Source organism: Triturus cristatus, chromosome 2_1, assembly GCF_964204655.1.
Source record: "Triturus cristatus chromosome 2_1, aTriCri1.1, whole genome shotgun sequence".
Lineage (NCBI taxonomy): Eukaryota > Metazoa > Chordata > Amphibia > Caudata > Salamandridae > Triturus > Triturus cristatus.
The window spans coordinates 151,534,814-151,561,983 of record NC_140581.1 but is presented as its reverse complement, the minus strand read 5'-3'; the positions used below and the strand labels follow the sequence as shown (position 1 = coordinate 151,561,983).

Sequence of the window (27,170 nt, the reverse complement as noted above, 5' to 3'; positions counted from 1 at the left end):
TTATATTTTGAGCCTGGATGGAGGATAGATGGCATTTTTAAAAGCATCCTGGAGTGCGATAACAAGAATGCCCATGCATAATACAGTAAATCCAGCAAGGCAAGCCCACCCTTCTCCCTTCTTCTCCTCAACTTTTTCCATGCTATTCTGGTCGATTTGTTATTCCATATAAAAGTATTTATATCTTGCTGACATTTTTCAATTAGTTTAGGATCAAATGCCAAGGGAATTGCGTTAAAGATGAAAGTAAACTTAGGGAGAATACACATTTTTACGAGGTTTACCCTTCCGATTATGGAGAGAGGCAAATGAGTCCAAGATTTTAAAAGCTTTTTACTCTCAGTACAAATTCTGTTCAAGTTGGAATGCCCCATGCTGTCCAATTCTTGGGTTACTCTTATGCCGAGATAGCGCATGGATGTGGATATGTTGACCCCCAGCTGTATATCGGGGAGATTCCAGACCATTATTTCGCTCTTACTCAAGTTAATATCATATCCGGAGATAAAACCAAACTCTTCTGCCCGTTTGATAACTACAGGAAATGCCTTAACTGGGTCAGAAGTAAGAATCAAAATATCATCCGCGTAGAGTGCTACCCGCCTTTCCCATTCTCCAAAGCTAAAGGATGGAATATTAGCCTCCTCCCGCAGAAGCTGGGCAAATGGTTCTATATATAAGTTAAAAAGAAGGAGGGAGAGCGGGCAGCCCTGCCTCGTACCTCTGGTTATGTCAAAGGCGTCAGTCAAGACCCCATTAATCAGCAGTCTGGCCGAAGGGGCAGCATAGAGCTTGTTTATCATTCTGCAAAAGCCAGTCCCAAAATTAAATTTTTTAAGTACATCAGAAAGATAGAGCCAGTTGACTCTATCAAAAGCCTTAGTTGCATCTAAAGTTAAAGTAGCCAAAGGTAGAGAGAAAGCAGAGGCGATGTCTATGGCTCCTATCAGTTGGTGTGTTAAGTCAGATAGTTGTCGGCCTTTGATAAAACCTTTTTGATCTTGATGGATTATGGCACCCATAACACTGGCCAATCTAGCCGCCATGATTGTTGCAAAGATTTTATAGTCATTATTTAATAATGATATTGGTCTATATGACCCACAATCCAGGGGGGATTTTCCAGGCTTTGGAATAAGCACGATTGTCGCCTCCCCCCAAGATTTAGGTGGCAACTCACCCTCTATTAAGATGGCATTAAATAAGGTCATCAACAGAGGGGCTATGACAGCTTCCAAAGATCTATAAATCTCTCCCGGGAGACCGTCGGGCCCAGCCGCCTTCCCTTTTTTTTGGTGTCTGATAGCTTTGATCACCTCAGCCTCTGTGATCTCAAACTCCAAAGCCTTACTTTGTGTTAATGACAAAGTTGGAAGCGTGATGGTTTCCAGCCAGCTGTCTCTTGCCTGCTGGTCGTTAGGGAGAATCTCCTTATATATATCTTGGAAAAAGTCAAAAAAGGCTCTACCTATGTCTAGGTTGGTAGATCTTGTCTCTGCCTCACCTTCTATCCTAATTTCCTTGATGAATTTGAGAGCTTGATCGGATTTGATTTTCCAGGCTAGCAGTTTCCCTGCAGCTTCACCAAATTCGAATTGGGAAGTCTTAGATGCTTCCCATCTTTTATTTACTCTCTCCTGTAGGATATTATTCAGTAGTAGCCTCAGTTCGACCAATTTGTGCTGAAGCTGTGGTGTTCCTGAAGGTGAGTCAATCTTTGACTCAAGGAGTTTCATGTCTTGCTCGAGGCTAGCCACCCTCTCTCTATATATCTTACGCCTAAAAGAAGCTCTGTTGGTGATCTGACCTCTTAGAAAGGCCTTAAAAGTCTCCCAGACCACAGCCAAACCTGCAGAAGCTTTGTTGACGTCAAAAAATACTGAGGACTCTTTTGCCAAGAACTTTACCTCATCCTCTTCAAGCAAGAGGGTCCGATCAAAAGACCAGGATGGATGAGTAATGGTATCTTCGATTTTTAGAGAAAATTCTAGAGCGGAGTGATCAGACAAATGCGAAGGTAAATAGTCTATCGTAAGTAGAGAGTCCCTTAAACAGTAGCTAAAAAGCGCATAGTCAATTCTAGACTTATGTTTGAAGCAACTGTTCCGAAAAGAAACACCTAACTTGTTACCCGCTCTTTCTCGACATACGTCTGCCAAACCAAGTTGTGTCATAATTGTTACGAGGGTATGCCTAGATTTGATGGAACTGCAGAGTCTAGATTTGACGGATTTATCCAGATTGGGATTGAGAACGATGTTAAAGTCCCCCACCCAGATCACTGGGTCCTGAACTAAAACTAGGTGGTTCCAAATCGCGTCTAGGTGTGAGGGATCGTCAGAGTTTGGGCCATAATAGCCGACTAAGGTAAAAATCTGGCCGTCCAATGAGACTCTCACTAATAACCATCTCCCCGAGTGATCTTCTTTGTATTCCAAAATTTGTGCTTTAGCAGATTTTTTAAAAATGAATATGACCCCCCTAATATTGGCGTTATGGTCTGTTGAGCAGAATTTGTCTATCCACTTATGTTTTTTTAACAAGGCAGTAGCCTCTGAATTAAGGAGATGCGTCTCCTGAAGAACAATGACCTGCGCCTGAGAGTCCTTCAAATACTGTAAAATACAGTCTCGTCTGCCTCTCACTCGCAGACCATTAACGTTCCAGGAGATATAGTGTATTACTGTCATGGTATATGGACTATCACGACTCTCTCCGTGTTTGGTCCCCCATATAGTAACATTTCAACTTCAACATAGTGAGAAATCCTGGTTATGGAAAAATTAGCATGAAAAAGATAAAGCAAAGAAGGTAGACAAATGAGGTTTTTTTGATCCAATAGCTTACCCACCCACCACCATCCCCCCACCACCCCCCTGGAAAACCCTCCCAAACCTATACTGGCCTGATCTCTGGCCAGCTTTACGCCCACCCACAGCCTTACCCGTCAACCCCCCCCGCTGCTATAGTATATACTATTATGGGTGTAAAAAGGATGACCCAGACAGAATGTAAAAAGGGAAAAAAGGAGGTATGAAAAACACAATTTTTATTTTTTTTATATTGTCATTTATATATTTTATTTTTTTTTTATTTATTTTTTACCATCCCGTTTTTTTTTTTTGTAATGAACTTATGATTCCTACATGTCAAAAATATTTTATTGACAATGTGTTGACAGGGTCATCCTTATGTGAACTTAACCTATCCCATGCTACACAGAAAAGAGAGGTCAAAGTTCAGTGGCAAACAACTACCCGGAGCACATGCGAACTCAAAGAGACCGTGCGGAAATGATCGCATTCAGTTATTTGTAGTCTGGTTCTGTTTCCGAATAGAATCATGTAGGTCATCAGCATCTTGAGTAGAACGAATATTATGCATTTTGTTATTATGCATAATCCGTAGGAATGCTGGGAACCTCATCTGTACAGTGGCTCCTAAGGACCTGAATTTATCCATACGTTGCCCCAGCTCCCACTGTCTGTCTAATGTGGTTTTAGAGAGGTCAGAACGTATCTCAAAAGAAAAATCCGAACACTTCAACGATCTAGTTTTCAGAGCGAGGTTTAGGATCTTTTCCTTAAGTGCGTAAGTCAAAAAGTTAACTAAAACCTTCCTGGGTTTAGATCTTGCTGGATTCAGACGGAATGGATCTCTGTGTACTCGCTGGATATCCTTATCTAGTTCCTCGGTTGTTTCGACAAGATTTAAGGATTCCTTCAAAGTCCGAATTATAAAATTTTTAAGGTCCGAACCTTCTTTACCTTCAGGAATTTTTAGAAGTCGAATGTTATTGCGCCTGGAGTGGTTTTCCAAAACCTCAACCCTCTCTCTCATGTACTCCCCATCTCTTTGAAGGGTATTTATTTTGGACCTAGCAACCTCCAGATCAGTTGTTAAAAGACCTACAGAGCTTTCCAGTATGCCAGTTCTTTCGCATAACCCTTCCACCTTTTGGCCTAATAGCTCACACGTTGCTCTTATGTCATTCTGATTTGACTTATAAACTGCAAAGTCATGTCGGATCTCTTCCCTCATTGCATTAATAGAGCTAACTAGGGTCTCAAGAGTATTGCCCACCCCCAGAGCTTCCTGACCCGGATCTACTGCCTCTATTACCTCCTCAGACTCCTCCACTGTCGTTTTTTCTAGCACAACTGGGTTTAATACCCCTCCATTTAGCGACTTGACTTGTTGAATAGAAGGGTCATTTAGGGTAACAATTTCTGCCGTTCCCGCGGTCGTAACCACACCCGAGCCTGGGGAAGTAGTTTCTGAGGGGCCCTCAGACGTCGTCTCATTAGTGGGGAGACTGGGAGAGGAGATTAAACTTGGGGTGGCGTTTAGTGTAAGCTGTTGTTTCCCATTATGAGACATTTCTCCCCTAGATACGGCCATATCCTGCGTAATCTACAATACCTGGGGTAGTGCTTTAAAGTATGAGCGCAATGAGGGAGCTATAACCCCTGGAGCGTTCAAATTCCTATCTTTTGCTTTTTTTTGTCCAGTATGTTTAATAACTTCTTTGGTAGGGCCCCCCTTAGAGACGCCCAAACTTTTTTTATGTTCCAACCTTGACTTTACAGCCTCTCTCCAGGTGCACTCTGGGAGTTGTAGTTTACTGTGTTCCAGCCTAAGCTCCTTGTCCCGACTCTTAGTCTTACTTCTTGTAGCACATAGACTAGAGTTAAAGGTATTACTGTAGTTTTTATCATAACCTATCTCATTCTGCCCCCTGGTAAGAACAGATGCCTTACTTTCACCTGGGGCAGGAGCTTCACAAACCCCTGATGCCTCCAAGTCTGCCAAGTCAGCCAAATCAGCCAAGTCCGCTGCCAGTTGATCAGTCTCCAGCTCCGACGGATCGGTGACAAGGCGAAACCTTCGCAGGACGTTATCCCTCGGCGTCGGGTTCTCTCCTCCCGCTCTTCCGCCGAGAGAAGACGCAGTGTGTGCACTGCGAGCAGCGGCCGCACGGCCGCGCCTAAACTCCACGGCTGCTCTCCCCCAACTTGGGAGAAGGACGCGAGCCGGAGCAGAAGCAGGTAGAGTCGCCGGTTTACACATTTACCGGGACGGCAGCAATGGGGACGGTAGTAGCAGCCTGCTAAGCCCGTGATGCCTTACACTCTCACCCAAGCCGTGTGTTGGTCAGCGAAGCATAGCAGCGGTGGAAATCGCGGAAGACCGGTAGGAGCGTGCGAGCCGCTCTAGCTAGCGGCCGCCATGTTTTCCAGCGACCATCTTCCCACTTCTTAAGCAGGTTTTTCCTTGTGCTAAGAATGGTGCAGTTTTCACATTAGTTTGTGGTTGTTCTTGCCTTTAGCTGCACATGACAACCGATTGGGGTTTCTCTTGTGTATAGCTTCAATTGTTTCTTCCTTCACTCATGGTAGTAGGCCACAGTCTGGCTTGATTGTGACCTTTTCTAGGGCGGTTTCAATCTGGCTCATCTGGCTAGTATAAGTGAGGCATCCAGTCTCATATTAAGTTCTCGCAGGATCATTCACCTTAGTACAGAATGCCTTCACACCTGAATGATCTGTGCTTTGACTTCCTTTATTGGGTCGTCACTAGTGCCGCTACTGGCTAATTCAAATATGCGTGCATGGATGCAGTCAATTCACTCCAGTTCCCTTTGTTGCAGCTTAAATTTGTCATGGCCAGGGTTTACTTGAGGGTCGACGTGGGCATTTAAGATGGTCACCGTGCCATCAGAGTTGTTCTCTCCAGCCATTTTGGGAAGTTTTCAAACAGTATGTAGACTTCGTCCGTCAAGTGGAGCAACATCTATACTTCCCGATGCCATCAGTCTCATGAGTGGCATGGAAATAGTTGTTCAGTCACCCAACCCATGTCTGACATAGTCTGTTTGCTGACTGGTGACAGTGCTGCCACTACATTATGTGCTAGGCGGGCCCAGAGCCTGGGTATCTCCAGATTGATCTAGGGAGAGCAACCCCTCCTCTGGGCTTAGCTGGATTTTCTTCTCTGTCTTGCTGGCCATCTGTGATGCTCTTTGCATGTTTGGCAGTGTGGTGATTGGTGTTGGTTAGAATCCAGTGTAAACCACACTTACTATTTCCTATCTTGTTATTGTTCTCTCTGTCGGGGTTATCAGTTCTTTAGAGTGTGTTTATTCACTGACTCTTTTCTCCTATTCTTTGCTATTCAGAGGTTCATAAGGGTTCTCCTATGCCCTAATGCATTCCTCCTCTTGAGCTGGATATCCTCTTCATCCTCTCCTCTTTTACTAGCCAATAAGGTTCCTGACTGTTCGTAACACTTGGCATGCAGTGTCTTGTGCTTGCCACTGAGGGGGTGGGGGAGCAGAGTGAGTCTTCAGTCCTGCGCTCGAGCGCTTACACCTGCAGCGGTCCCAGTAGTGGATGGTGGGCGTCAGCCTAACGCAGGCCCCTGCAGCGAACGGGGGCCCATTGAGCCCTAGGCCAATGAATACCATTTTTAATATAGAACTTTTCAATAGGGTTTTCCATATTTTCAAAACAAAACAGAATGTACCCAATTGAGTAAACAAATACCAGAGCCATTAGTACCATTCTGTTGAAAAAACGAGGCATTAGTTGTGTGGCCTTCGCAAGTAAAGGGTCTACATTTGTCCTTCACTGGTAACCAAAACACCCCATTGTAGCGCTTGACTCTCATAGGTTAACGTTGCAGAGCAGTCTAAGGCCTACTCTAGAGGGAGGTGGTGTAGACTAGTAATCACCATTCACAGATACACAATAATAACACTCAATAATGACTGTCCAGTCTGTGCTTTTCTTTACAAAAAGTATTAGTACATTTATTACACACACGCTACTCAATACTATGCAATAATTAACAAATATACATAAGCTGATGAAAATACTTCTTGATGACATTGCTTAAACATTCCCACCCTCCCACAGGAGGGGTGTCTAGTCCTACCACTCACATGTGTAAACATTATCTTGTCCCTAAATGTCATGGGTTGACCATAACTTGGAGTGAGGGCCCTTAGCACTGGCACAAAGTGAGTGGCTGCCCGCCTCACTAGTTCAACAAGCCTTTCATTAGGGGAATAAATGAAATATTTACCTATAACCCTGACAGTGAGCACCTACTACTGGCAATAAAGCATACCAACTTCAATCACAGTGGCTGACAGTCTGATTATTCAATTAAAGCATTTACGAGCATAAAGCTAGAACTACACATGCCTGAGAGTGTGGGGCACTGATCATAAATGATAACATGAATAACGAAGTTCAATCACACCCCCTAGAGGGCACCACAGTGATCCACCACGCAATTATAATTCCTACCCCCCCAAAGGGTGCTTGCAACGTTGAGATATCACATTAAAAACATATTGCATATGAGCCGCATTGAGAAATTACATTCTAAAGACTATGGCAAATGCATCATTTTTGTAACTGCACATGTGTGCAATAACCATCTTCTACCCCTAGGGGGTGTCTCACAACATGAATACTCCCATTGGACCAACTCCGGCCACAAGCCTTGCAGCCATAGTCCTTGTTTCTAGAGGAGATGATCCTCCACACTGTAGAACACGAGTTCCAGCACCTGGGAAGATTCGCAATTTAACAAAACCGTTATCCTTTTCAAGTCCCCAGAGGCTTATGGTGGGAACTCTCCAATTCTTTTAGGGGAGAGTCTGCGTCCTCCCCCCCTGCACCTTTGCTTCATTATGGTGGTATGGTGGTGACACCATCCTCTGGGGATCATCACACGCCGAAAACAAACCATTTTCCTAGGAAAATGCGGCCAGGCCCTGCAGAGCATTATGGGGTGCTCCCCCAGGAGCGTGCATATCGTAGCAGCGGCTCCCCGGCTGTTCTGGGGGAGAGCTGCTGTGCCTTTTTGTTCTCCGTATCGTGCAGTCTCGCGCTGCGGCTTCCAGTCGCAGGGTGCCCGGTTCCACCCGGGAACCCGCATGCCCGTGGCACCATGGAGAGCACCTCAAGGAGCTCACCCCTGGCTGCTCTCTCTGACCCCTCGCCCGGCCAGCACACTTGCGTGCTGTCACCGGAGCCGGCCCGTCTCTTCTGGTCTGCCCACTCCAGCAGACAGATGTGTGTGGTGAGGCCATCGGCCATATGGGGTAAGCACAGCGCACTCCCCCCTACTCTTCTTGGGTCCCAGGGAACCCAATGCATCTTTACAAGGGTGTGGCGGCGCTTCCTGAGTTATGTGTCTTTGTTGGGGCCCAGGGACCGGTTCCTGGGCCCCCGGGCATCTTTACAGGGAAAGAGAAGGCTCTCCCCGGCTTTTCTGTGATGTCGGTGCCCAGGGATGGGATCCTGGGCCGCTTCACAGGGAGTACAAAGGTGCTCCCCGACGGGATCCCAGTCCCCTGGGCTGCTTCACGGTGAGTGTGATGGTGCTCCCTGACTTAGCCTTCTCCTGGGGCCAGCCCCCAGGACCTGACCCATCCCGGGGACACTTGAGCAACCAACAGCACAGCCCCACTTGCTTCATTGTCAGATCTGCAGAGGTCAACAGTTGCCTACCTTTACTGGGGAAGATCTCGGGCCCCGTTAGGCCCATTTTGACGATCATGGACTCTTTGCGCTCCTGGTGCCCAGCCCTACCCACCTGGAGCACTTTCTTTCAGCCTCATGGCCTCCAAGAGGACAACCTCAGCAGGGAGGTGGTTTTACTGGCTCCCTGCGCCAACCTTTCACCTAGTTTCCTCTTCTGGGCTTCTCTCCCCTGCACTGAAACCCAGGCTTTCCCTCACTGGTCCTGGAGTCACTCAGAGTTGTGTTGATAGTCAGGGGATTCCTCCTTCCAACTTTCCATGGCGTCAACCTCCAGTCCCTGTGTTCCTCAGCCAAAGCACATCTCAGAGAGAGCTCTCTTTCTTGTGCAAGACCTTTTAAGGAGGGGTGGAGGATGGTGGCAGGAATGCACCTTTGGCCTATCCTGCAGTGCCCCATCACCTCTCTGCCCCTGTTTCAACCTTCCTGCTCATGCCTCTGGGATACTTCAATATGGCATCGTCCAGAGATCCCATACCATATGGTCTCTGAAAATCCCACGTTCCCCACTCGCTAACATCACAGCCCCAGCCTGGCACCGGGGCACAGCTGGCTGATTAATGCCGAGCATCTTCACCCCATCTCTCCCTCCTGAAGAGAAGACCTCAGCCCTGTGGAATGCTTGCCATGAAGGGCTAGGCTGCTGATGCTACAGCTTGGGGAGGAAGGATATTAATTGAGTCTGGCAGGATCACACAAGGCCTGGGCTTTGGTTCTGAGCTAAGTCAGAGAAATATGACATTTCTTGGTGACCCATAAACAGTACAGATATGCTTTTTGACATAGCAGAATGGTTCTTTTCACACAATTTACAGTGTACTTTCATGAGTGTTTGGAGTTCTTAGGCCCATGTCAACTGAAGGCAGCCTTTCCCATAGACGTATAGTGGAGTGTTCCTACAGTCAAACAGTAAAGCACACTGACAATCACCTTCATGTGTACAATGCCATTATATGGCCTAATCCAGGTCACCACTCAACTCAGCATAGTCCTTACTGGGTCAGGTTACCTGTACACAGCCCCTAAGCTGAACATGACAGGAATCTCCCTCGTGCAGCCCTTACACGTTGGCACACGTGTGCACCCGTGGGCACCCGTGTCCACAGGTAACCAGCCCAGTGCCCCTTGTCCTGGCTGCGTCGCAGCGGCCTTATCTTGTAAGGTGGACACTGGCGGAAAACACACGCAGTCAACTGTACTATGAGTTTACAGTAGGCGAGTCCCAGGTTATGAGGCTCTCCCACAGTAAAAGGTCAGAAATCAGGTGATACAAAAAGCAAAAAAATCCGGGTGGCTCAGATGGTCAGAACCCCCTTCTCACATCTTCACATGGGGGTCACACCAATTACCCATAGCCAATGATTAATTTGAGCTGGTGGTTTCAGGTAGGGTACACCAGGACTACGAACTTAAGCCGTCCCTGTTTGTTCCCGCAATTCCCTCTAGCAAGATCCAGTCCACAGCCTCATCTGCCTACTAGTATAGATGACACGAGTCCTACAACTTTTAATCCTCATTTCTTATGTAACATTTCCTACAGACTGATTTACACATGCATGATTCATTGTCTCTGTAAAGTGAGTGTATGATGTAAAGCACTGTGCCTCCCTACACTGGTATGAGTAGCACAATCAGGGTTGGGTTGGGATCGAAACTCGGCCGAGGTACATAAAAAAAAGTGGCCCACATTTGCATATTAAAACACACAGGGAGGGTATGCTCAGACGTGAGTCCTGTGCTCTCCATGCCACTGGAATCAACCTATCCTGGCTGAAGAGGGGTGAAACCCCGAAACCGGTCCTAGGATGCTTGTTTCCAGTCCAGGGAGGACCTGACTTGGCAGTTCGGGCTGGACTGTTCCCATGAGGCACAGGGTCAAGACTGATTTGCATATGGCTGGGTCCAAACTGGAATGGCATGGTGAGCAAAAAAATTAAGGATTTGGGCCCAGATCTCTGTACTGGGGTGAATGTATGATATTGTTCTGAATTCTGTCCATCAACTGTTGTTTTTCCACATTTGCATATTGCCTTTCCGCAAAGCACTGCTTTGGCGAAGTTTTTTTTAAAGAAGGGGTGGGAGGGTCTCTGACAGAGGCATGTTTTCTTAACTTTATTTAAATAAAAAGAAATGCACAGATTATTTCACACTTGTGAACACCTGAAAAACAAGTGAGGCCACTTATGCTCCTGCCCCCACTCAATATGCACACATTCATGGGCTTGCTCGGGGAGAGAAAGGAAGTGACGCCTCTGCCATTGATAATAGGGAGGTAATTGACGCCCATCTTCCTCCAGAAAGGCCACTCAGGCACCCACTGGGCCGCTGGCGTCATCCGAAGAAAACACTGTACAAATCAGCCCCCAGGCTGCCCAAATAAGCGGCCCACAGCTAAGAAAAAATTTCGGGGGGGGGGGCTGAATCTTTTAAGCCATAGGCAGAGTGGAGCTGCAGGGGCTCTTAGAAGGAGCGAAACAACAGCGAGGCCTCATTAACATGCAAATGGTCTTTTAAAGACCTGTGAAGTGGTCGGGTGCGGCTGTGTGCGCGCCGGGAAGCTGTCTCATCTTGGGCTGCCACACACGACGGGGGGAGCTGAAGCCCTGTGAGTCCAATGGGTGTTGCACGCCTGATGGCAGTCCCCACACCCTTCCTTTCTAAACGAGCAAGACGCTCTGCGAAGCCATGTCCTGGCATCATGTAGCGTAAGAATATTTACAAGGTATGTAATTAAAAACGAAGAATTGTAGCTCCTGGAAAACCAAAGCGCCCAGTGTTCACTTAGCAGAGCAGAACAGGCGCCAGGAAACCTCGCCATCGGAGCTCTCCGGGTCGATTCCTGGCTTTGTAGCACATCGATCCAGGGACTTGCGCTTCTACGGTGTGTTTGATGGTTACACAGCGCCCTCTGCTGCACCATTTACATTCGTTTTACGGTGAGTCTGGGAGGGAATATAATCATGGAAGTACTCTAACGAGGTTTGAACGAAAGTGATCGTGTTAAAATCGGTGCAAACACAATTTACAAACGAACCCAATTTGCATACTTGTGTTGATTAGGAGACGAGCCCTAATTGCACTCACCCTGTGTTTGCCAATCCTTTTCCAGTTTCTATCTGTGGTAAATGGCTGTGCAAACCAGCGTTAAAGGAGATACCCGCTACCGCAGAAAGAGACACACATACCGCTGCGTGGGCTGTTCACCATTTAATCGGTAAAACGTATTAATGGCAAAACAAAACTGGCGCAGCGCAAATCCGGGTAGGTTGTGCGCCTCGTGGTAGCATACCTGCCCACTCACAAGGTGACACAGTGTGACACGCGATATCGGCAGCCATCACCCGCTCACCCGGGGACGTGAGGAGCCGATATCACACGGTGGCAGAGAAAACGAGCTCAAAACATCTTTAAATAAGTGGTTTTCCAGGTTTTAAACTGCCAACTTCCGTTAAGGGGTGTGAAAAAACACCCCAGGACATCGGCAGCAGCCTCACTCATTTTTTGGGGGTGGGGTTGGAAGGAGGAAGAGGGGACTTGGGGGCGGGGTGGGGTTGAAACGTGCCTCATAAGTACTTCTCGGCACGAAGCCCTGCGCCCTTCAAGGCCCCGCCCCCTCTTCACACTGACGTTCTTCAAGTTGGCAGGTGTGTGGGAGGTCGCGGTTCTAAATGACCCTGCAACAGCGATTTAAATCCTGGCTTTACTACACCCGTGTAAAACCTACGAATGATGAGGGTGGAACACTCATTTCACGGGCGCGCCTCATGTTGTCAGTCTCACCACCAATTTCTGGGTGGCGGCCAAAGGGAGCGCAATAGTTAATAAAAACTGCGACAATAACGTGCACAGAATGACATTAATACCGCCAGCACGTTTCGCCACATTACTATAAATTAGGCACACAATCATACACAATAGCGGGTTCCGGAAGTAAACGAGGCGCCCCCCGTTTGGAGACCCCTGACTCAGGGTCATAACATGGTCGGTAGTGCTACGAGTGATGGTGCTTTGGGGCGCATACCGGGCGTGAGGCCTCAGAACGGCAGGGGTGGGTTCTTCAAACACCCTCGTCTCCTAGCTGATATACCATGTTTGGTTGGCCTGGACTACAGGCTAGCGCCGAGTGCACGTCTCGGCATCTATCTTCGGGTATCGAGGAGCTGGACTGGCAGTTGTGATGTGAACCTCAGTGAAGAAGGATTCTGATGACGCGAGTGTGACAGGACTTCTAGAGAATTCCGAACTGCCGTCCCCTGGCTGTCCAGTGCATGCTGAGCTGTTCAGCTCTGGTGCCTCCAACAAGGAGTAAGGTCGTAAAACCACTGACAGAACAGACAGCAAAGATCATGCTGACATGACCTGTCGAGCAACTAACGTCATCATAAGGGACAGACTGGGGAAGCACAGGGAGCCCTGGCAACAAACGCTCCAAGCAGCCCGCTCCCTTCGTCTCCTCGCACAATCTCTCTCTTCCCATCATTCGCTCTCTTTCTCGCTCTCTGGTTGCTTTCTCTCTACCCCCCCATCCTCTCTTTTCCCCCCTCTTGAAGTCTCCCCATGCCGGCTTCAATCAATCTCGGGGCCTCGGGAAAGTGACAGAGGCACCAAGAGCGGTCCGGGGCTTTCAGAAACCGGCTTTCAGGGGCTCCAGCACTGTCCGCCATCAGTGTCGTAGACACTGAAGGTGGGAGGACAGGGCGGTGACGTCAGGGGATCAGCACTCAGTGAGAGGCCCGTGGCTGTAGGTTCCAATGGTGAAGAAGGTGCTGATAGACGGACTACCAAACAGGGGGCCTTCCCTGCTGCCTAAGGGGACAGCCCACCTTTTCAGAGTTACGCATTAGTTTAATCTAGAAAGTGGGCAATAACCTATAACAATCACATTTCTGCACAGATCTGGCCGTGGACTCATCAAAATGCTTTATTTTCAATGACTTAGAGGGGATGCTAGCACTGGAAGGCACATGTTCTCCTAAAAAGCTCATATGTTTGGTGCCTCTTTAGAAAGATCCAATGGTGGCATCATCTGGTCCTTACATTTTGGTGGAGTGCAGAGGGAGCTCTTTGCATGTAGCAACCATTGCAGAGGGCGCATCTCCAGAAGAGGGCGCATTTCCAGAGGAGGCAGAATCTCCAGAAGAAGGTGCATCTCCAGAAGAAGGTGCATCTCCAGAAGAGGGCGCATCTCCAGAAGAAGGTGCATCTCCAGAAGAAAGTGCATCTCTAGAAGAGTCAGCTCCAGAAGGGGGCACATCTCAAGAAGAGATCACATCTCCAGAAGAGGCAGCATCCATGGAAGAGGGCGCATCTCCAGAAGAGGGCGCATCTCTAGAAGAGGCAGCATCTCCAGAAGAGGGCGCATCTCCAGAAGAGGGCGCATCTCCAGAAGAGGGCGCATCTCCAGAAGAAGGTGCATCTCCAGAAGAAGGTGCATCTCTAGAAGAGTCAGCTCCAGAAGGGGGCGCATCTCCAGAAGAGATCACATCTCCAGAAGAGGCAGCATCCATGGAAGAGGGCACATCTCCAGAAGAGGGAGCATCTCTAGAAGAGGCAGCATCTCCAGCAGAGGGCGCATCTCCAGAAGAGGGCGCATCTCCAGAAGAGGCAGCACCTCCAGAAGGGGGTGCATCCCCAGAAGGGGGTGCATCTCCAGAAGGGGGTGCATCTCCAGAAGAGCCAGCATCCATCGAAGAGGGCGCATCTCCAGAAGAGGGTGCATCTCAAGAAGAGGCAGCATCTCAAGAAGAGGGCGCATCTCAAAAAGAGGCATCTCCAGAAGGGGGGCATCTCAAGAAGAGGGGTTTCTTAACTCGACGATTTCATTGCTACAGTTGGCGGTGTGCATCTTACCTGTGGCGCTTCTAGGGGACTGGTCCGTTCTGTCTGCTGTGTGCGGAGCCTCTCTTGGACTACAGGACCCAGGCTCCTCTGCTGTGCCTTCCGGAGGCGGACACCCAGCGTTTCGCGCCAGAAGGTGCATGAAAAATATCAGCGCCCCCGGCAGAGCGGGTTTCTTAACTCGCCGATTTCATTGCTACAGTTGGCGGTGTGCATCTTACCTGTGGCGCTTCTAGAGGACTGGTCCGTTCTGTCTGCTGTGTGCGGAGCCTCTCCTGGACTACAGGACCCAGGCTCCTCTGCTGTGCCTTCCGGAGGCGGAGGCGGACACCCAGCGATTCGCGCCAGAAGGCGCTTGAAAAATATCAGCGCCCCCGGCAGAGCGGGTTTCTTAACTCGCCGATTTCATTGCTACAGTTGGCGGTGTGCATCTTACCTGTGGCGCTTCTAGAGGACTGGTCCGTTCTGTCTGCTGTGTGCGGAGCCTCTCCTGGACTACAGGACCCAGGCTCCTCTGCTGTGCCTTCCGGAGGCGGAGGCGGACACCCAGCGTTTCGCGCCAGAAGGCGCTTGAAAAATATCAGCGCCCCCCGCATCGCGGGATCGCGCGCGGGCGGCGCCGGGCTAAGCTCGGGCAAAGGGCGGGCCCTCTGTGGCCCTTAGTGGCCGAGGTTGGCCGGGCAGGGCCCTGTTATCTTCATATTTATGTTCATCGCATGTACATCGTGACAGTTATTGAAAGCGAGAAAACGGTGAGGGTGATACAACTATTGACTGGCCGCATATATACTTTCTTCTGTCTGTTGATTCTTATTTTATTATTGGTTTATTTATTCGTTTATTGATAGTCTCTGTTCTTACTCTTTTTGCATATAAAATGACAGCAAAAAAACTACGCTCTGGAAGAGTCCTAGGGGGGAGGTCATGCATAAAAACCAGATCCAACCCCATGAGGAATAAATTTGAACATAGCTTACAATTTAAGGGGCAGATGCAGTTGTTGAAATTATGGGAAAAACCAAAGGACAAATATACGGAAGTTCCAGTCATCACTGACGATGAGATGATAACTACGACGGAACCGCAGTTAGAAGTAGTGACCGATACTAACCCTGTGTTAACCACGGAAAAAGACTCTTCCACCACATTCCTGACTAAAGATGTAGACATCCCAGTATGTTTATCTAAAGGAGTCAATTCTGACCTTATGAAAGCAGATTCGAAAGGTTTTCAGTTTAACACTCTTAAGGATACAGAAAATCAGGAGGTGGATATAAAAGAAATCTCTATTCCGTCTAGTATTGATCTAGAGTTGTGTGGTCGCTATATGGGCGAGAGAATCTTGAAACAGCCTGATCCTAGTATTACCTTAAATGGAGCAACGCCATCAGGATTATTGTTATATAGTAGCACTCCTTCTATAACATCTAATGACATTCTTTCATTGCATAGTGATTTGAAATCTCCGCAATTCAATTTATCTGGTATCTGCTCTCTCACTGCACCTGAATATATAAAAAATGAAAAACCAATTTCTGAATCTCTGATAGCACTTGAACATTTATTGACCTCCATATTAGGTTTATTGGGTACATTTGTTGGGAGCTCTGACTGTATTCTGGACTCAGTTACTGAAATATTGAAAGTATTAATTGTTAAAAATGCTGTGAACGGGTCTATTTTCCCCACCGAACCCGTTGTCCAGAATGTACCTGATAGTAATATTCCATTAAATGTACCAGTGGGGATGTCAGTAAAAGCAGACATTCATGAGCCCTCAATGACTCCTACTCCACTTTCTTTAAATTTGAGGAAAGAGTTGGATCCGATTTTGAAGGAAGAACAGTTGGCAGTGGTTAATCCAACCGCTGGAAACAAACTTTTTCCCATTTTTATTCAGGATAAAAAAGAACCTGAAGGATCCGTAGTGACTACGGGGACAGTAATAGAAAAAAGTAGAAAGAACAAAGGGAAAAATAGGAAACCTGTTCGCAAATATAAGAAGAAAAGACAGAGGCAAATTATTTTTCAAAAGCATGTAAATTCAGATGTACCTGATGTTATAGAAACTCCAGATAGTTTATTAATGGATACTTCCTCTATAGAGGTTGCTGGTTGTCTCACCAACCCTATAGTCGATGGTCCCCTTGATGTCAATACTATGAATGGGGGAGTCCTATGTTCCGAGGTTGGTGGGATAGAGCCTCTGGTACCAATGGATGAAGTTACAAGAAAAATGCCTACTGTAATAAGGGTACTTAATCCATCGGCATCTACTTTTTGGCCTTCAGCTCATGTGACCTCAAATTTAACTACTGTACCACTAAAAACTTCTAATCCATGTGTGGATACCCTGTCACTGGATTTTCTTCCCTTATTTGATTCAGACCTTAATATGAACAGATCTTGGTTGCTCAATTCCTTCAAGGAAATTGAAAGCTTAAAACTTATTTTGTCAAGTGATATTGATTTGGTTTCAGTAATAAGGTTTGAAAATGGGTCACGAGTAAGGGTAACATTTTGTTCAAAAATAATTGCTAATCTTGTCCTTCAACAAGCGGAAACATTCCAACGTAGAGGGATTGACGTGCTACCCTTTTTTAATAATGGAAAGCATACGTTCTTTAGAAAAGGAGTTTCAGAGTTGGGTTTACGGCAAGAAGACCCGACCATCCATATAAAAGATCTAAAGATACAGGTCTATAGAGGAAAGCGTATGGTTTCTCAGGTACTTTCTCCCCCTGAGAATTTGGTTACTCCCTTAACAGAAGATAATCAACACTGGAATTGGCTTCCAGGAGTTTTATCTAATAATATATCAAATAATTTAACACCGCTTCTACATCTTTAACAGACAATTAAAAATCATATCCTGGAATGCAGCAGGATTTTATAATTGTCCAGAGAAGTTTGATTATCTATTCTCTTTGAATGCAGATGTGCTATGTATTCAGGAAACATGGTGTAAAGATTTTCTTTATAGGGGGAAAGACTATTTTGTCTTTGAGGCCGCCGCCTTACCCTCAAAAAAAGGTCATGCGAAAGGTGGAATAGCCTGTTTTTTATCAAATTCATTACAATGGCAATTTTCCCATTATAAGGACACTAGTAATCTTTTTCAATCAATAACTATCAATAATCTAGCGCCTGCAGGTAGACGGACTTCTCTTGTAATTCTAAATGCATATATACCACCTGAAGATATTTTTAATATCGTCCTGAAGCGAATGTTTTCATATGTAAAACAATTATTAGAGCTTGATCAGCCTCCGCATATCTTGCTTATGGGTGACCTAAATAGCAAAGTGTCCACTTCCAGTATAGATATGTTTAGAAGTAAATTTAAGGAAGAAGCATATAATATACCCCAAGCAATCTTTCCTAGTAAAATAAAAACTAATAAAAGAGGAAAGATATTACTTGAAGAACTCAGTTATTTAGAGGGGCTAATCGTAAATGGTAGGATGCCTTCTGACACTCCTGCTAAGTTTACACATAAATCATTTAGGGGTGAATCCATCCTGGATTACGTAATCACGGATTATGATACATTTTTTTATATTCAGGACATGGTGATCTCTCAATCCTGCTTGAGCGACCATAATGTGAATAATATAACAGTCTCATTACATCCCCCAGATACTGATTCCTGGTCCTTAATTGATAAAGGTGTTTCTATTCATTGTAAGTCAGGAAGGTGCTTCTGGGACCCTTCCACTATGAAAGATGTACAAAATATTCTTGCCCAAACCTTACTTGAATTAGACGAATGGCAGGGTAGGGAATTCTTATATTTTGAAATTTTTAAGAAAAAGCTCACCACGACAGCTAAGAATTAAGAAATCCTAAGAAGTCATATTTCCCTCCCAGTATATTAATACCTTTAAATAAGGAAATAAATAAACTCGTGAGGCAACAGTACCTTAGCAGATCTAAGGAAAATGAGCATAGGTTAGCCTTATTAAGAAGAAGGAGGGCTAGATTAAGAACAAAATTAAAAAGAGAAAAAGAAGATTCTCTCTGGATTAGGTTAAGAGAGGCATTGGCCTATAATAAATCTAGAGAATTTTGGTCCCTAATAGGGAAAGGATGTGGGGTAAGAACTTCCCCAATCCCCATCTCTATTGCTGAAGATGTCTGGATATTATTTATATCTAGTTTGTATGCCCCTAATAGCGTAGAGGATGACAACTGGGACCTAGCCCCGAATAGTCAGCCTAATATAGAGCTTCCGTCTGAGAAAACTATTGCTTTAGTGATAAAGAGTATGTGTGCTTCCGGAGCTATGGGTCCAGACGAGCTGCCCATGTCAATAATAAAGCAAGATGTCACCTCCTGGAGTAGGATTCTCCTTCCAGTATTTCAGGCAGGCTTTCTATCGAGATCAGTCCCTAACTCTTGGAGGGGAAGTATATTAATTCCTATATTTAAAAAGGGAGAGCGGGATAATCCTGGGAATTATCGTCTAATAGCTCTATTGGACTCTATAGGGAACATTTTTGCTAAATGTCTTTTGATTTTAATTACTGAATGGATAGAACTAAATGACATTTTACCCTTGGAACAAACTGGATTTCGTAAAGAGCATGGTACACTTGATAATTTAACAGCATTGCAGGTGATCGTCGATAAATACGTACGTGTTCGAGGTGGTGGACTATATGCGGCATTTATTGATTTCTCCACAGCGTTCGATAAGGTGGACCGTCCAACGCTGTGGAGAAAGCTTGCTACTTTAGGTATGCCGTTTCAGTTACTTGAACTTGTAAAATCCCTTCACTCGAACACGTGGTGTAAGGTACTACAAGGCGGAGAAAGAGGTCTGTCTCAATCTATCCCTTCTCCTAATGGGCTGAAACAAGGGTGCATACTGGCCCCTATATTGTTTTCACTTTATACGGCAGACCTTCCTTCTTCCATTTCAGTGTGCGGTGGGATAGCCCCGATAATTGGAGGATCATCAGTATCAATTTTAATGTATGCAGATGATATCCTCATATTAGATTTAACCCCGAAGGGCTTGTCTAACCGCTTACATGCATTAAATCAATTCGCAGAAGCAAATTACATGAAGATTAATGCTTCAAAAAGTAAAATCATGTGTATCTTCGGAAAGAAAAAATGTAGGTCTGAAAATTATAGATGGGCCATAGGCGGACATAAACTAGAGGTGGTTAAAACCTATACCTTCTTAGGTAAAATAATCTCTGCAAACCTAAGTGAGAAACCCCATACAGACCATAATTCGCGTAAAGCATTAGCTCATGGTATGGGGTTATGTTCCTTGTACAATGCTACAGGGAAGAGACATTTCTCACTATTCTTGGATGTATTTAGGGCAAAGATTCCCGCAACTTTACTGTATGGGTTAGAATTAGTGGAGTTAAAACATGGGGATTTTTACATAGAATGGAAGGAAAGATATTAAGAAGAATAGCTTCTTTCAACACAGCTTGTACTGTATCCTCATGCAGACTGGAATTCGGACTCCGAAGCTGTTGGGTACAGGGGTTGATTGCCCTTGTAAGGTGGGTAGCTTGCTTAGCTAGAGGTAAAACGGATTCCTTACGGGAAGCCATTAAAAATGAGCTTCTGGGCAATTTTAACGAGTTTTCCCTGTTAGTAAAAAACTTTAGAAAAGCAGTAACTCTGTTAGAGTTGGATGTAAGCACTTTGTTTTTACTTACTCCCTCTGAACTAAAGCCTAAATTAAAAAGTGCATCTTGGGAACTCAGTTATAAATTGGATATGATTGCCCAACAAGGAAAAACAGAAAGGCAATTACTTCTAAATACATATACACCAATGCTGGCACAACAATACCTTACATGGAATATCCCCCACAGAGTCCGTAGGTTATGGTACCTTTTAAGACAAGATTTGCTCCCACTAAATCTCCTCTTAGCTAAATGGTATGGTGTATCTCCAATATGTAATCTTTGCTATAATACTGTACAGGATCGTAATCACGTCTTGTTTATTTGTCCCGCTTTACGCTCATTGCGTTATAAATGGTTAAAACCTATTTGTTTACAATTAGGAATTTTAAATGTAAATACCTTCTTCCATGCACTTTATTGTCCGCCAAATGAAATGTTTTGTTTTAAAATTTTTAACTTTTTTAAAGGGTTTTTAGATATTTATTAAATGATATATAGAGAAATAATAGACGATTGCTTGTCCAGAGAATATGATGTATTACCTTCTCATCCGTTTTTTTTTGGTGATTTTATTGTAAGTAATGTTGCATAATTGTGTGTGTACTTTATGTGGCCCTCATAAGAGAGCCAAAAACATAATAAACTTAAACTTGAAACTCAAGAAGAGGGTGCATCTCAAGAAGAGGCTGCATCTCCAGAAGGGGGCACATCTCCAGAAGAGGGCGCATCTCCAGAAGAGGGCGCATCTCCAGAAGAGGGCGCATCTCCAGAAGAGGGCGCATCCATGGAAGAGGGCGCATCTCCAGAAGAAGGTGCATCTCCAGAAGAGGCAGCATCTCTAGAAGGGGGTGCATCTCCAGAAGAGATCTCATCTCCAGAAGAGGCAGCATCCATGGAAGAGGGCGTATCTCCAGAAGAGGCAGCATCTCCAGAATTGGGTGCATCTCCAGAAGGAGGCGCATCTCCAGAAGGGGGCGCATCTCCAGAAGGGGGGGCATCTCCAGAAGAGGGCGTATCTTCAGAAGAGGGCGCATCTCAAGAAGAGGGCGCATCTCTAGAAGAGGGCGCATCTCTAGAAGAGGGCGCATCTCCAGAAGAGGGCGCATCTCCAGAAGAGGGCGCATCTCCAGAAGAGGGCGCATCTCCAGAAGAGGGCGCATCTCCAGAAGAGGGTGCATCTCCAGAAGAAGGTGCATCTCCAGAAGAGGCAGCATCGTTTTTTTTCACTCCCGAATGAACAAGCAAGATGCCTGTTTTGGTGACGCCGTGAAAGTCTTACAATTGTCACATTTTAAAGTTTTATGCTAAGGGTACATAAACCACATGCTCCGTAGGTACAAATATTCTTTCGGATGCATGTCGGCAGGCCTTGTTGAGAGATCTGCTTTTCTTGAAAGGAGTGTTCAGCTACCGTAAGACAAAAAGGGAGCGCAGGCATTATTTAATTTATAAAGTTTTATATAGCACAGACATGACCAGTGAGAGTATCAGAGCACTTTACAGATGATTGAAAGTAAGAAATATGAAAGCAGGAAACAGCATAATCAAGAGAGGTAAAGAACGCGTAGGCTCATAAAATGAGCAAAGATACCTCTTCAGGAGCAAGACGACTAGACAACAGAGAAGATCCAACATTCGAATAATAGTCATTGGTGTAGACACTGAGTCAAATTTTGTGACCTAGTACAGAAATGTGTTCCAAAGTAACATTTAAACTTCTTTTGGATGATGCAGTTGAGGGGATCAGTCTTATGTCAGAGGGTAGGGAGTTAGAAATTCTTGGGGCAAAACCCAGTAAGGCTCTGCTGCAAGTTTTCATTTTATGGAATTTCTGTGGTTTCAGCAACAGGGTGCTGGTGTTTATAAAGGATTTGCATTCACCAGATAACTCTAGTTTTAGTACCAAGTTCCTTGGGGCGTTGTAGTATACAGATTTATGGGTCATGCAGGCAATTTTGAACTGTATTCTTGCCTCATATGGGAGCCAGTTAGGGATTTTAGATCCGGAGGGATATGTTTGTTTCTTTTTGTTAATGTGATGATCCTTGCCACAGAGTTAAGAGAGCCCCTTAGACGAGCCATCCTGGATCTAGGAAATCCATAAAGGGTACCACTTCTATAGTCCAGAATGGGAATAACTACTGCTTGAACCGCAGCCTTCAAGTCGTCATGGGGGAGGAATGGCTTTAATTTCCTTAAAGTGTTCATTTAGTAGTTCGCTCCTTTTGCGGCTGAAATGATGTGCTCCTGCATGTTCAGGTTCTTGTCAATTGTTATTCCCAGAGATCCTGAGGAATCTATAATGCGTGGTGTGCAATTAAGAGCAGTTCGTTGTTTCATCCATAATTCGATCTCGGGAGAATGTTTGGGTGGGACAATTAGGAGGAATTCCGCTTTAAGTGGTTAACAGGAGTACAGTGCACAGTGTTCTAAAGCCAGCAAAGGTATAGGGTCCAGCAACAGGTGAAAAATATGGGGTTACCACACAGAAAAGGCGGACTTCCTACTATCATAATTCAAAAAGAATTGCTGACTATAATGTAACACATATGCACTATCTTTGGCTGCTGTAATGGGGATGGTTACTGGGTTTCAATATCCCAAAGCTTGAATAATCAAGTTTAAGCATAAATATATCCATCATCCATAATCATGACTAAGCAAACATTTGTCCATATCATAAATATGTTCAAATGTCCATAGAGACAATTCCATAATGATTAGCTCTTATCATTACTAGACTTAACAGTAAATTTTCTTAACAATAAAAAGCACAACTTCCTTCTCTGTGTGTTTCTTCTGACTTCAAAGGTTTATTCCATAGAAACTGCTCATACCAGAGAGCTTTACAATACTTTGTGCAAACATGTGTTTCGTTTCTGCAATAACTTTATTTGGAACTTCATAAGGGCCTGGACACAGTCATCTACCATCTTCACAAAATGACATAGTAAAATCATATCATTAAATCTTTTGTGTTTATATTCCGTCTAATCTGTTAGCATAAATTATTTCTTGTAATACCATTTCCTTTTTAAAAAAACTGCTGCGTTCTAAATTAGGTTCAACAACTAACAATTGCTTTTATGATAAAGAACAAATGCTCATGGAGATTCAAAATCCTTACAGAACCAGCACACAGAATGTTACTTTCCTAAACATGAGACATACATTTTTTTAAGATATTGGTTGCACAAAATTCATCCACAAATTCTTTCTATTTCTTTAGAAAACTTCTTTATTCAAATTTTCATAAAATCAGATTTTTCAAGTAGCCAACGTGTTTTGTCTCTTCAAAAGAGACTTCTTCAAGGCTTAATTAAATATTCTATCATCTAAGGCTGGTCATGTCCAATTGCACGCGTTCTATTGGTTCTCACTAGATGTGCGAACCTGCTACGTCTCTTTATCCTTATATCCGTATTTATCCTTATATTGTAGGTCCCAATTTCTCATGATATATGTCTCAAGCCTATGTTGGCATTCCAATTTATTCAAGCCTACGTTGGCATCCTAATCTTTCTCCTTCGCAAGCAGCAACACGTGTGTGCAGCAGAATCTTTTTTTGATTTTGTGCAACCCATATCTCAAAAAGATGTATGTCACATGTATAGGGAAGTAAAATTGTGTGTGCTGGTCACTCTTGTGCAATAATATTAGGAGGAATACTCCTGAGAGGAAGATTATGAGACTGTTCTTTCTGATCAGAGCCCCACATCAGTTTAATTAGTTTCACTATATGTGATAGGGGGGATTGTTCTTGCCTTGGTCACTTCCTTGGCAGAACCACCCTGCATGCCCTGCATCACCAACCTGACACATTAGACAAGCGAAATAATTCATATTTTACACGGTACACAGAAAATCCTAACATTTAGTAAAATACCTGTCCTAGTCAGCAAAAGGTTATCCAGATGCCGGTCTCCAACCCCAAGGATGTATGTTATCACGCAATATCCAGCTGCAAGGAGAACAATAAATATACACATTACTACAGTGGCAATTACATCAGCAGACGAACATAAGGAAACTGTTATAAGAGGGATTAAAGAACATTTTCATAAAAAACATCACTGTTTTTGCCCCAAGTGCTCTGATACACAAAACGTAATCACTTTAAACCTGTTTCCAAGATACCTTTTCACCAAGAAGTACACTTCCGGGTGGAAACCTGCATGGTTCCTTTACCTAATTTAGTCTGATCATGGGTTCTGGTCTCATTGACTGATGCAAGGTAAATATAATAGGCTTCCGCAGAGGTGGCAACTTGATGAACAGTTTAAAACACAAGCATTTGCCTTTATACTTGTCCAGGAAGTTCCAACCCCAGCATCATCCGGCTTTATTTTCATCGAGTGAAAAAGCTGGATAATGACTCTTTCACTCATGCGACCAGCTCCACCTTGCTTGTCCAAACATGAAAACTAGTAATTTTCCTTCAAAATACTGCTGTAAAACTGTGCTCAAGTGAATATTTTACAGATATATTTGGAGGTCTCAGGCATCTTCCCAAGTAAAGTAAACAAATACAGTGATGGCTTTAGGCAAACCTTTGAAGGGCATTTGAACTATAATGGGGTGATGTGATAAAGCCGTCAATTAGGGTAGACTCCTGGGGCCGTATTAGAGAGAGTGCCCCGGGAGCACAACGGGTGTTTGCCCCCCCACCACCCTTCCGGGGCACTTTGTTATTACAGAAGGGGCCGCAGACGATTGTGCAGACCCTTCTGTAATACAGATAGCGCTGGAGCACCCCTTGCTATCTGCAAGGGGTGTTCCCTCATTTGCATGGGGGCGTGCCACATGCAAATGAGGGAATCCCTTTGCCTCTGCGCCCGCGCCATATTAAAGACACGGGCGCAGAGGCAAAGAAGCTGTCAGGGGGCGCTCTGTCTGTGTGCCCCCTTGTGGGGCAAAGGGGACATCCCCTTGCAGGCGGGTGCAGTCACTGACTGCACCCGCCTGCAAGGGGATCTCTAATCTCCTTTGAAAGTGCAAGCGGGAGCCACCTGCACCGTGAAAACACAGAGCGGCTTCAAAGCAGCCACTCCGTTTTTCACATGAATGCGTTGCCCCCAGGGCATCAGGAGTTTGTGGCTGCTCTGGGGGAAGCACATTCCATGTAATAGGGCGCGCTTTCCCTGTTTGCGCCTGGCGCACCTGTTTTATGGTGCGCCGGGTGTAAACAGGGAAAGTGCGCCCTTTACATAATAGGGACCTTGGTGTCTAGTTGCTATGTTTGGTACTCCCTTGCTACTCTTGTAGTTTCCTAAGCCTTCAGCAGGAAACAGGGCTCACCCTTGCGATGTTATCAAGGGTCAAAGGCTACATGATGTCATTTCCACTAATCCCCTGGCATTTTGTTGATTTGAAGTCTAGGACTGTAATCCTGAAACTAATGTTGCTTGTATTCAAACGTTTCATTTTAGTCAGTCGGAAATTCTAGATGTACTGGTAGTAAAGACGCGAAGAGCTAGCACAGGCCTGAGGAGCTAGCACAGACCTGAGGAGCTAGCACAGACCTGAGGAGCTAGCACTAACCAGTTAGGCCAACAGCACTCAGCACTAGTTGTCTGCAAAATCAGAGTAAAAGAGAGAATTTCCAGACTCTGCTTCAGCGGCTGCCTGCCTCGACAGCGGCCTGACATGAAAATCTCAATCAGACTCTCCCCGCAGGCCACGCGCGCAGGCTGCCCTCCAGCAACATCCGGTTTCAATCTGAGTGCCCATTTAACGCAAAATAATCTATTTTGGGAACCACAATTAAAGAAAAACAGTTATGAATGCCGGAGGCAGACTCAAACTTTTATATCATAAACGCCCAAGAGGTGCCCACTGTGATAATTATGAACGAGTCCAAAAGAGTCTCACCGTGGTTAAATACACTGGGTCAAATGCTTTTAATCATTTAAAGGGTAATACACATCTGAAAAAAGCACAAAATAATCTCCAAACCTGAGAACTGAACAGTGGCACAAGCTGTTTTGCAAATAATTACAAGTATTCATGAATTTTTTTAAATATAAACTGTTCGATGTAAAAATTAGTTCTTAAACAGTGCCAGTGTAGATGTTCTCCCAAACAACAGAGTGTGTATGAAAAAAGTAAACAAAGGTAGAAATGTAATATAGAAAGCACAAATATCAAAGGCTTTGCAAATAACTGTTCAATTAACTAACAACCTCCGAGTAATTACATCTGATTTCCATAAATCATACAAAACATACCATAAATATACATGAAATTACTTTATATTAGCAAAATTAGAGTAATATCATACTTGTAATCCTAGTTAAGTATCCCGGGTACCTTCAGTGAAGTCAGAAACACTAGTTCCATACTTCCATTACTCTTTAAAAGAGGAAATAAGGGGCGGCTCCTCCAGGAACACACTGCAGCATAGGAACAGCCAGCAGGCAGTGCATTCAAGAAAGAGGACTGATCCTTTTTATCACATCCACAATTAGTCTACTGGCTTTACTAGGGGGATAGTTACTTAAATAATTCATGGCTTCAAACAAGGCTGGGAGTCAACCTTCTGCTTATAAAAGCTACTGGTAGGTCCTGGCCCTCTGCATTAAGTTGTGATAGAACAGCTCCTACCCCTATCTCAGAATTACCTGCCAGGGCAATGACGGCTTTGGAGCAATCAGGACTTTGCAGAATGGGAGCACAGCACATGGCCTTCTTCAGGTCATCAAATGCCTTCTGACAGCTAACTCTCCACCAAACTTTCTTAGGCATCTTTTTGGAGGTGAGATCAATATGGGGAGTCACTATGGAACCATATCCCTTAACAAACCTCCTGTAGTACCCAGTCAGGCCCATGAATGCTTTGACCTGAGTCTGGGTAGTGGGAGAAACCCAGTCCATTATGGTCTGGATTTTTCTCTCCAATGGTTGAACTTGGCCTCCACCTACCAAGTGACCCAAGTACACAACCTTGCTCTGCCTTATCTGGCACTTTGTGGTCTTGATAGTGAGGCCTGCCTTTTGCAGGGCCTCCAGAACATTCCTGAGGTGGACCAGGTGACCCTCCCAGGTGGAACTAAAGACAGCAATATCATCTAGATATGCTGCACTACAGGCTTCCAGACCCGTGAGGACTTTATTCATC

At 45.0% G+C, this 27,170-nt stretch overlaps 1 protein-coding gene across 1 annotated transcript in view; it reads right to left on the bottom strand.

The window, feature by feature from the left end:
* The window catches only part of PIK3C3 (phosphatidylinositol 3-kinase catalytic subunit type 3), an 855,016-nt gene that overhangs the window by 295,282 nt on the left and 532,564 nt on the right, over positions 1 to 27,170 (bottom strand). Inside the window, exon 21 of the mRNA XM_085629033.1 lies at positions 23,940 to 24,014. Coding sequence (XP_085485159.1) covers positions 23,940 to 24,014 — 75 coding nt within the window. The remainder of the gene's footprint in view (positions 1 to 23,939; positions 24,015 to 27,170) is intronic.